Source organism: Monocercomonoides exilis, assembly GCF_001643675.1.
Source record: "Monocercomonoides exilis strain PA203 chromosome Unknown scaffold48-729018, whole genome shotgun sequence".
NCBI classification, from domain to species: Eukaryota; Preaxostyla; order Oxymonadida; family Polymastigidae; genus Monocercomonoides; species Monocercomonoides exilis.
Window position 1 is genome coordinate 347,541 of NW_027150593.1, and position 11,823 is coordinate 359,363.

Here is an 11,823-nt window from a genome sequence, read left to right on the forward strand (position 1 = left end):
AGAAAAATGGTTTCATTAAGTATTCACCTTGTTAAAACATTTTGAAATGTTGCTGCTCATGAAGTTCACATCAATTTTTGCAAATTACAAATATACTTTTTTCATATTTAATTGAAATTATAATGACAAATTTTTTTGAACATCAATGCATTATTATCTTATTTGCATGATATCGTTATATATAATTCTATAAATAAAATACAAGCTCAGAAATTTTTATTTTTTCATATTTTTTTGTCAAAAATGATGAAATGTCAAAAACATTCAAAAAAAAAAAGATAAAAATATACACCATTTATTATTCAAATTTGGTAAACTTATTATTCGAAATTGGTCAACTAATTATTCGAAATTGTTAAACTTATTATTCGAAATTGGTAGACTTCTTATTCAAAATTAATAAAATTCAGTATTTTTTACAAATAATTTTTTTGATATAATATGATCACTGGCTGAGCGTCAGAAAGTGATTAATACGTTTTGTTTTTTCATTATTCTTAAAAAGGATGAAAATTGAACCTCTACTTTTATTATTTGTGAATAAACATGAAATTTTTTGATTTTTCAGAAAAAAATTCATCACCATGGAAATCGGATAATTTTCAAATGAATTAACATCACATAGTTTGATAACACATCTTTCAATCAAGTAAAGTTATTTGCATCAATTTGACAAACTGGAAACAAGAATTATTTATTAGTGAATAAATCCATAAATGCACTTTCAGGATTCTTCATTTGTTTTTGTTGATCTTCTAAATATATTGATTATGAATAATGTATTTAAATTGAAAGATGTGTTATCAAACTATGTGATGTTAATTCATTTGAAAATTATCCGATTTCCATGGTGATGAATTTTTTTCTGAAAAATCAAAAAATTTCATGTTTATTCACAAATAATAAAAGTAGAGGTTCAATTTTCATCCTTTTTAAGAATAATGAAAAAACAAAACGTATTAATCACTTTCTGACGCTCAGCCAGTGATCATATTATATCAAAAAAATTATTTGTAAAAAATACTGAATTTTATTAATTTTGAATAAGAAGTCTACCAATTTCGAATAATAAGTTTAACAATTTCGAATAATTAGTTGACCAATTTCGAATAATAAGTTTAACAATTTCGAATAATTAGTTGACCAATTTCGAATAATAAGTTTACCAAATTTGAATAATAAATGGTGTATATTTTTATCTTTTTTTTTTTGAATGTTTTTGACATTTCATCATTTTTGACAAAAAAATATGAAAAAATAAAAATTTCTGAGCTTGTATTTTATTTATAGAATTATATATAACGATATCATGCAAATAAGATAATAATGCATTGATGTTCAAAAAAATTTGTCATTATAATTTCAATTAAATATGAAAAAAGTATATTTGTAATTTGCAAAAATTGATGTGAACTTCATGAGCAGCAACATTTCAAAATGTTTTAACAAGGTGAATACTTAATGAAACCATTTTTCTTTTCATGCACATCATTTTTAATATGTAAAAAACAATGTACAGCTCATAATTTTCATTTTTTTATATTTTTTGTCAAAAATGATGAAATGTGAAAAACATTCGAAAAAAGATAAAAACATAGAACATTTGGAATTATAAAACTTCATTATGTATGTTTTATGACATTGTAATTAAAAATAAACAAAGAAAGAGAGTTGGCTTGAAACGAGCAAAACAAATGATCAAAAAAAAATTAAAAATTCCTATGATCTTCATCAAAAACTAAAATTGTTTCAAAAATTGAAACAAATTTATTTTTTCACTATCATAAAACAGTAAAATTTAACAAATAAATATTTGTCTTTAAAATTTTTATCATCTATTTCTTCTGTTTCTACAATAATAAAAATAACCGTGTTTATGATAATGTTCGGGTTTATAAATCACTTAATTCATTTTCTATATGAACATGAAATTTTTTGAAGAACAAGAAAAATTATCAATTCTTCTTGTGATTAAATATTTTTTGAACTATGAGTAGGATGAAATTATGATTGGGAAAAAATTTTTTTGTTCCATGTGAAATGGATTACAAAAAGTCGTGTTTTAAAGTTTTCTTTCGTATTTACAGTACGCAAATGAGTTTATTCTTCCTGCATCAAAATGTTTTTCATCTTCATAGCATCAGTAAACATGCGCATCATCATCGAGCAACTGACTTCCAGTGATTTTTCACGCTTTGCTAACGACACCGCTACAGACATCCACTTTTCCGCCTCAAAAAAGTTGTTTAGTTTATAATAATATGCCCCATTGTTCCAAGATGTTGTCACAATCCACAGGAGCTCAACTTCTGGATAGCAGAAATCAAACGCTCTATTATCTTGATTGCATGAATCACGAACAACATCACACTCTCTTTCCCTTTCTTCCTCCAATTGTTCCAAGATCTCTCCAACCTCGCAATACAATTCATAGGAATCTGATTTCTTCTCTTTTCCTTCAATGACTCTTCTTCTGTATTCCGCTCCTTTGGCAATCAGCTGCTTAATTCTCTCCTTTGCTGCTATCAAATCAGTTTCTATGCCCTTTTCTTGCTTTGTTTTCCATTTGGCGATTTCAACAGAATATTCTCTTTTGCATGCCTCCAGTGCATTTTCAAGAGCGCACTGGTGAATTTTCTCCAAATATTCTTCTTCTTCTTCTTCTTCTTCTTCGCCACTGCTGTTTCGAAATGCTATTTCTTCCTTGTGGTCTTCTTCAATGTCCATACGAGATTCCATTTCTGGTCTTCGTATTTGGAAAAGAGGGTTTCCGTCCTCTTGCCTTTTTTCCACGATCACTTTTCTGACCACTCCAGCCATTGTCTCGAACACTTTCTCATTCATTTTCAGCAGCTGTGCATGTTTTATAACGTCTCGGGCCTCTTTCTTTCTCTTTGCCTCGAGCAATGCTTCAAACCGAAGAGTCAAAAGAAATGGAATCAGCTTATCTTCTTCTTCAAAGTGGCAGCAGAACTTTGTTCCGCTTCTGGAGACAGTTAGTTTTTGCTTTTCTCTCACTTTCAGACAAGAGTCGATATGCGATAGCACTTCCACTGCCAGAACTTCCTGTTTGTTATTCAGCCATGAATTAATTGAAAATAATACAAAAATATAAAAATTGGAATTCATAGGTTAATAGATAGAATAGTTAAAAAATACATAAAACATTTGAATTAAAACGCAAAAACATTCAAATAATAACACAAACCACAGTTTTCATTGTCCCACTTCGCAGCGATTCCATAAGCGAAGACGCAATCATCAGATGGCACACTCGCACTGACTCAAGCCGATCAATTTCCTCTTTTGCTGGTAGTCTTTCTTGGGTTCCCTTTGCTGTTAGATAGAACAAGCAGTCTTCAAACAGGCGCCCACACAGCGCAGAATCACTTCTCTGGCCAGCCTCTACACCTGCATTCCACACAAAGCTGCAAACCCAGTCAACAACTTCTTTGAGACTAAGCTCGTTTTCTTGGTAATTTTCTGGTTTTTTTTCCTCTGAGTCTGAAGAAACTGGTTCATAAACTTCATTTCTCGTAGGCGAAATGAATGAAGATGAAGGCAAATTGGCTTGAGATGGAGTTGAAGTGAATGGAGAGAAGAATGAAGAATTGGCATTAAGTGAAGAAGAAGAAGAAGAAGAAGAAGAAGAAGAAGAAGAAGAAGAAGAAGACAATGGCGATGTTGATGAGGACGATGATAGCGACCAAGAAGTAGAAGAAGCAGATGCAGAAGTAGAAGCAGAAGCAGAAGCAGAAACAGAAGAAGAATTCAATGTTGAGATATTCATGCTCATTTTCTGTTCAGAAAAGAAATTACGTAAAGATGGTTGAAGTGCTTCAAGCACATTTTTCATTTCATTGCTCAATTCCTTGATTTCATCAAGATTCCTGTGATTTGCCAATCAGAATGCAATAAAAATTAAAAAAAAAAAAACGCATAAATAAAAATATGCAATTGAAAAAAGTAAATTAAGGAGAAAAATGTTAATGCTCAATAAAAACTCCAACAAGAATAACTTCTTGGAGCACAAAAAATATGAAAAAAGCTACTCAAACCATTTTGAAGCATCTTCTCGTCGAATTAGATGGAATAAATGAAAAATAGTCGTCACAATTTGTGTTAAAACTTTCTTTTTTGCCATTGCCTGCCTTTCTTCCGTCAAGTGTGTCTCTTCAATATGAGAAAGATGATTTATTTGCGACAACAAAAACTCTCGCAGTATCATTTGGCACTCGTTTATTTCCCCTTCTTTCTCGAATTCGAGCGCCATGTTCTCCAAAATATCCATTCGAAGCGTCACATCCACAGAATCGTCCTGATGACTTGATGAAGATCCTGATGAAGCCTGAAAAACTTCTTTTTCAGAAAAGACTTCATTTTCATCGTCAACCATTTTCGTTGAGTTGTCTTCTAAATCTGATTTTTCATCATTTTTGCCAGTCAAAATGCTCCGCGCAATTTGTTTCGCTTCCTCTTTTTTCCCCTCACGTAAAGCGATTTTCAGGAACAACAGCTGATTCAAAGGATTCTTTGGCTCAAGCGACACAGCAATGGCTGCTGCTTCTCGGGCTCTGTCAAAAGAATGACGCGCTTGCACAGGAATTGAAGGCGGTTCTGGAACAGGCAATGGAGATGCAACTGAAGCATTGGATGTGATGGAGGATTCAGGTGTTTGAGAAGGCTCGCAATGCAAAAGGCAGAATGATAAGACTCGGTATGCATTTGCTTGAAAACTTCTAACAGAGTCTCGCGATGGAATGTTTGAAAGACAATCATCCGCATTCTCGTTCTCTTTGTCTCTTTTCTCCCAAAAATAAGTATTGCCTTTGTTTTTATTTTTTTTTTCATTTGACTTTCCATCTTCTGTTGTATCTTCTTCATCACTGTCCAAGTTATTGCTTAACTTGGTAACAATTTCCATCAACCCATCACTCACATGAGCAGCATGCGAAGCAAATAAGCTTGCCTTTGGATAATCAGCCAATTCAAATGCTTCGCTTGTTTCTTTCCACACAACGCTCAAAACATCGCACCACAATCGGCAGCGCTCACTTTCTTCAGAGGTATCAGACACTGCTGGGTTATCTTCAGCACTTAAAGGAGAAGAACATTTGGCTTTTTCATTCTTCATCATATCAACAACAACTGAAATTTGAGAGTCAACATCTTTCAATTCAAACGCTTCATCATCATCATTTTCTTTGTCCATTTTGTTGCTTTGCTTCCCAACTCGGTCGGATATGATTGATATGTAGCATAGCTCCACCTTTATCAATTGGGAAAAGTCACTTGTACTCGAACAAAATAGACTGAAGAGTGATTGAAGAAGATCTCTATAAAAAATGAATTGAATCCAAAATCAAAAAAAGGAAATAAATTAAAAATATAAATACCTTTTGCAATCTTTCACTGATTGAAATGTCATCAACAAATATTCGAATTCGATGGCTTGCTTATTTCCCAAAGCCGAATTGCTATTCTCTTTTTCTGAATCAACGGCATGTTTCTCATTTTCTTGCATTGAAGTGTTTTCCGAATCCATACGATTCAACCCATCAACTTTTTGTGATGCCTGTTTTTTCTCTTCCTCGATTTCATCTTCTTTTGAAGAGGCAAATTGATTTAGCATTCGCCTCCATGCATTTTCGGCTTCATTTTTTTTGTTCATCCAGCAAAATAATTGAAGTCCAGCTGACAAGCACTCCAAAGAACATTCTTTGTCAATCAGAGATCTTATCAGTCTTTCTGCTTCAGTCACCGACACGTCAGAAATCGATAAATCTGGACTGTAGTCGTTATTGATGATGCTCCTCACAAGCAGACCAGCAACTCGTTCTTTTTGTTTCCTGCACTCAAATGAATCGCTCTCAACCATTGAGATTAACTCTAAACATTTTCCTATCCAAAAACATCTTTCGGGTTCATGTCCCTCATCTTTTATTTTCCCACCAAATTCAAATGCAAAAGAAGCCAACTCTAACACATGATCGTTGTCATTTTTTACATTTTGCTCAAGATTTGAAAAAATGGATTTTGCTTCCGCTATCTTTCCTTCTAAATAAAATAGCTTCATTTGCGCAACAAATTTGTAAAAGAATGCGTTTTTCAACTCTTTTGGAATATTTTTTCGAGGGACTTCATACGATTCAGCAATCTTAAGCTGATCTTGACATCTTTGAAACATTGAAGCGGAAAGATATGCTGCAAAAGAATGAGTGAAAAACAACTATAAAAAACAGTATCAAAACCTTTAGCAGTTTTTATTCCTAGAGAAAATAAGTGATCTTTTTCTTCAAGAGAAGAATCACTTGAAAGTCTAAAAAATGTGAAAGAAAGATAACGTAATTCTGCTATCATTGATTCTTTTCCTTTTCTTCCATCAAGCTCAAGTTTAACTGATTCATTCCATATGTCGCAGCCCCGTTGTCTGAATTCTATTTCGAGTTCTTTTGAACGAACAACATACAAAGATGGCAAAAGTTCTGACAGTTGATAAATATTTTCTGGTGATGAGGACACAAGAGCATTTGAAGATGTTGCACAAAGCACCTCATCTAAGCTGTGAAACATTTTCCAAAAGCAAATAAGTCATGAGAATTTTTTGCCGGTCAAAATTCAAAAAAATTAATTTACTCTTTGATCAATTCATATTTTTAATCGGTGTTCAAATCAGACTTTTTATTAAATGCAAATAATAAGCATGTAAAAGAAATAATGTTGTAAGCAAATTGAATCATAACAACAAAATGAATAAAAGACTCATCTCTTCAGAAAAGAAATATATAAATAATTGATAAATTGAGTGCAATAAACAAAACATATTGAGTCGGTAATCACTATTAACTCAAAATAAAGATCAAAAACTTAAAATAAAATGAAAAGTGCAAACAACAAAATTCCTTTATTTTTACTATTCTTAGCAAAATGTCATTAGTGAAACAATTATGATCAGATTTGATAATTCAGAAACATTTACAATTCATTATACATTTCAACAACTCAATAAAATTAAACGAAACTTACGAAATAAAATAAAATAATGATAAAAATAAAGAAAAAAATAAAAAATAAAAATTATTTTTGTTATTCCCATCATTTTCATCATCATAACATTGAAACATTATTCCATTAATTAATAAATTTTTTATTTAAATCAATCATTTCATTTACGCTCATTTAAAAAAATAAGAAAGAAAGAAAGAAAAAGAGAAAGAAAGAAAGAAAAAGAAAGAAAGAAAAAGAAAGAAAGAAAAAGAAAGAAAGAAAAAAAGAAAGAAAGAAAGAAAGAAAGAAAGAAAGAAAGAAAGAAAGAAAGAAAGAAAGAAAGAAAGAAAGAAAGAGAAAGAGAAAGAGAGAGAGAGAGAGAGAGAGAGAGAGAGAGAGAAAGAGAAAGAGAGAAAGAGAAAGAGAGAAAGAGAAATGCTATAGCAAAGCATCGTCCAGCTGAGAAGTATTTTCAAAGCTTGGCTTGATGATGTGTGGAAGAGGTTGGGGTGGGTGTTGTGAAGAAGAAGAAGAGGAAGAGGAAGAAGAAGAAGAAGAAGAAGAAGAAGAAGAGGGGGAAGAGGAAGAAGAGGAAGAAGAAGAAGTTGGTTGATGTGACGAATAATCCTCTGTTTGAATTGCAGGTGATATGTCAGACGAGAAAGCAGAAGAGGAAGAGGAAGAGGAAGAGGAAGAGGAAGGAGAAGAAGAAGAAGATGATGAAGAGGAAGAGGAAGAGGAAGAGGAAGAAGAGGAAGAAAGAGAAGAAGAAGGAAAAGAAGAATAATTATAACCAGAAGAAGAAGAACCAGAAGAAGAAGAAGAAGAAGAAGGTATCAAAGGAATCGATTCTTCAACCTCCACCGATTCAAATAGCTTCGGTGAATCACTTCCATTTCCTCCTCTTTCTCCTCTTTCTCCTCTTTTCATAGATTTCATTGATTTCAGTGACTTTAGCGACATTTTCACTGATTTCTTCTTCTGGTTTTTCTTCTGCTCGCTCAGAACCATCGGCACTTTGTCTGAAGAATAGATGATGTGGTCGAAGGAGACAGGAATTGTGATGATCCCTTTGAAGTCGATGGCTGAATCTTGGGAGGAGGGGATTTCTCGGTGTTTGCCTGGAAAAAGGAGAAAGAAAGAAAGAAAGAGAGAGAGAGAGAGAGAGAGAGAGAGAGAGAGAGAGAGAGAGAGAGAGAAAGAGAGAAAGAGAAAGAGAGAGAGAGAAAGAGAGAAAGAGAGAGAGAGAGAGAGGAGGAGGAGGAGGAGGAGGAAAAGGTTTAGAAAGAGATAGTTGATGTGTTGTAGAAAAAAAAACATAAAAAATTAATGAAATTGATTTAATAAAGAAAAAGAAATTTATATATATATTATTCATTCATTCACTTTTCATTCATTCATTCATTCTTTCTTTCTTTCTCTCTCTCTCTCTCTCTCTCTCTTTCTTTCTTTCACACAAAATAACACAAAATCTCGCAATTACTCATAAAAAAAGAAAAGAAAAAAAAAAAAAAAAAAAAAAAGAAAGAAAGAAAGAAAGAAAAATTTCCCCCTTCCCCAACACATACCCATGAACATGATAATAATGAAGAAAGCCTTCGACCACTGCGAAAACGGCGCCTGATCATCGTCCAAGATCGAAGCACACCCTGTCGACAGTCCCACATTCCCATACGCCGAGCACAAGTCAAACACCACTGTAAACCCGCTGAACACTTGCTCAATGATCTTCTTGTTCTCTATCCAAAACACCGCAAACACTGAAATCACCAGCCACCACAGGTCGCGCGCTTCGGTTGTGTCTTGCTGCGCTCTGAAGAACTTCGCGCAGAAACTCAAGGCAATCTTCCATTTCGCCAGGTTTGTCCGCTTTTTCGGCCTTTGCAGGGCTAATTTGGATTCGGATGGGTTGATGGAGCCGATGGAAGGGGCGATATGAGCATCAGATTCGACGGAAATGGCACTGGAATCAGAAGAAGTTGAAGAAGAGGAAGAGAAAGAAGAAGATGAGAATGAAGATGAATAAGAAGAAGAAGAAGAAGAAGATGATGATGATGATGATGAAGGATCCTGTCTTCGCGCATACAGAACTGGTTCAGAAAGAAGAGAAGATGAAGAGGAAGAAGAAGAAGAAGAGGAAGAAGAAGAAGAAGAAGAATGCAGTATATCATCTTGAATCTGCCTTCCTTCTTTCAAACCAGCTTCTTCTTCTTCTTCTCTCTTCTCACTCATTTTTTCATCTGAATGCACCAACACTCCATCCATCTTCGATGACTTGTCTGCTGCTGATGAAATTTCAGAGGACATTTCTTCCTTCTCATCCATCCAATGTGCTCCTGCATTGCTTAGTGCACGTGAGCCGCTGGATTTCGAATGATGGCTGCTGCTGCTGCTTCTGTGATTAACTTGATTATTATTATTATTATTATTAAGATCCCTTTCTCTTCTGCTTCCTCTTCTTCTGTCACTTCTTAAACTGCTGCGATGTTTGTGCATCCCCCCGTGTTGATAGCCACTTGCTGCCATTTGCATAGCGCCTGCTGCATTTGACTGCGCAGGAGAAGGCGATGTGGCAGGAGTGGAAGAGAACGAAGGGTATGTGGAAGGCTCACGGGAAGGAGAAAAAGAAGGGGAATAAGAAGGAGAAGGAGACGGAGTTGGCGAAGGGGAGAGAGAAAGAGAAGGCGAAGGAGACGGAGAAGGAGAGAGGGAGGGAGAGGGAGAAGGGGAAGGAGAAGGCGAAACATTGCGTGCCGGCGTGGACTGCAGCAAAAGATGGCCAGACGAGCCCATCACTCGCCTGGACTTGAGGCTGCGTGAAGATCCTGTGCGCATTCTCGCACCCGAGCCACTGCCAAACCCGCTGCCTCCTCCACTGGCCCCATAACCCCCATAACCCCCACTTCCCCCGCTGCTGTTGTTGATGCTCCTCAAACGGGATGTGTCGTTTGCAGACGCCGATGCGTCGTCTGATATGTTCGTGGCAGAGGATTTCAATGCATAGATGAACGGGTAAGGGCCGAAGAACATGCAGACGGTGAAGAGCCACAGCGTGCCCATGTTCAGCGAGGCGCAGTCGAGGACGCTGTGTCCGCACGCGCGCACGTTGATGGCCTGCACAAAGGCAATCATCATCCGCTGCCACACATTCACCTGCTCCGCGGGCACTGTTGTCAAACCCCCCAGCATGTTGCTGTAGTCGAGGCACATCTGCGGGATGAAGCAGGCGAAGAAGAATACGAACCAGAAGAGCGTGAGCGTGCGTGTCTCGACTGAAGAGAAGAGGTGGGTGTAGCACTGACGGCTCCGCGTCTGCAGGAAGTGGTAGAGAGGGCGGTTTGGCCCTCCGCGCGCCTTCACGACTTCGATGAGCAGGCGGAAGAGGATCGGGAAAAGCGTGTTGCCCGCAGCGATCAGCAGCCCGATGGGGAACAGCAGCGCCGAGTGGTGCCGCAGCTGCGAGAGCCCACCCTCAGCGATGCAGATGCCGGCGTTGTTGAAGCTGGAGATGGTTGTGGTGACAGCGAAAAAGATGGGAGATATTTCGCTTCCGTCTTCGATCTCGAGCAGACCCTTTGACGAAACTGCCCAGACAAACAGCCAGATGATCCCAAATGCATACCACAACAGAATGTAAATTATTACGAATATGATAATCTTCCCCATTACAGCATATTCATAAACAGATTTATACAATGGCTCATCGCATATCAAGAATCGCTCTTGATCAACTGATTGATTGTATGAAGCATTATCTTCACTAATTGAAACTTTAAAATGCCCTTGAGGAATAGCATTTTGCTTTAAAATGTGATGTACTTTAGCATCGGAGTGTGTGTGATGAGAATGCCCTGAAGAATTTGAGTGATGACTGTTCCAGTGATGGCGCCTTGGTTTCAAAATTGCTGCATTTGGATCAGTCCACGGAACTTTTATTCCATTTGGATGATCTTCGTCTTTATAATAAAAAATGCGATCATCATATCCCGTCGGCGCTGAAGGATCAATCCAAATTTTTCTTCGATGCATTTTCAGATTCTGTTTAATTTGATAACGTCTAATACACACAGGCACAAGCGAAAGCATAACTCCACTGCCAAGTTGGGTGAGAATAATCAATAGTACTTGAGATGAAGCGTGAAGTTTCGCGAAATCAAGAGTCATAAATCCAGTTTCTGTAATTGCTGAGAGCGAGCAATAAAGACAATCCAAATAGGTATGAGGTGATCCACGACTTGCTGCACTGTTGTATCTCTCGATAATATACAGCACTATTGCAAATAACAGTGAGCATAACAAAATGTAACTCATGTGCAAAATAATGTACCTAAATAGAAAGTTTTTAACCCCATTTAATATTCTCATAGCAATTTTGCTTTTTCCTTTCATCTCCTTCAACTTTTTCCCGTTATATGTTTTGGGAACAACAGAGAAAAATATATTAATAAAAAAATTATTGTTTTGATTGCTGATCTTTTCTGATCATAAAGGAATGATGGTTTTTTTTTTTTTTTTGAACATTTTTTGAATATATAAATGGCTCGCTTTTTCTTGGGAAAGTCTTTATTAGGCCTTTGTGACAAGGAACAATGAGCGATTTGCGTCGGTCAGAAGAACAAACCTCTGTCGATGGTTTTCTTTTTTTTTTTTTTTTTTTTTTAAACAATAATTTGTTATACAAAATAAATATTTTTCGACTTTCATTTCAGACTTGCGTCTGCTCTTCATTTTGACTCGATTATTGTGTTTGAGCGCATTCTCACAAGTCTGAGAAGTCAAGCGTTTTAAACTTTCATGAAACTTTTTTTTCAATAACTTTATTCAAACAGACTTTCA

The 11,823-nt window shown here is 35.9% G+C and overlaps 2 protein-coding genes across 2 annotated transcripts; both read right to left on the reverse strand.

Annotated features, from left to right (window-relative positions):
• Positions 1-2,016: 2,016 nt before the first annotated feature.
• MONOS_16274 (uncharacterized protein) lies at positions 2,017-5,878 on the reverse strand (the record flags this gene model as incomplete). The annotated part of the gene is made up of 4 exons (XM_067869186.1): positions 2,017-3,066; positions 3,209-3,890; positions 4,059-5,336; positions 5,397-5,878. 4 exons carry the CDS (start codon positions 5,876-5,878, stop codon positions 2,101-2,103), a joined length of 3,408 nt encoding a protein of 1,135 aa, XP_067721239.1. The 3' UTR covers positions 2,017-2,100.
• Positions 5,879-7,425: 1,547 nt separating this feature from the next.
• MONOS_7788 (putative K+Transporter (Trk) Family Protein) lies at positions 7,426-11,298 on the reverse strand (the record flags this gene model as incomplete). The annotated part of the gene is made up of 2 exons (XM_067878139.1): positions 7,426-8,108; positions 8,556-11,298. 2 exons carry the CDS (start codon positions 11,296-11,298, stop codon positions 7,426-7,428), a joined length of 3,426 nt encoding a protein of 1,141 aa, XP_067721240.1.
• Between the last annotated feature and the right edge of the window lie 525 nt (positions 11,299-11,823).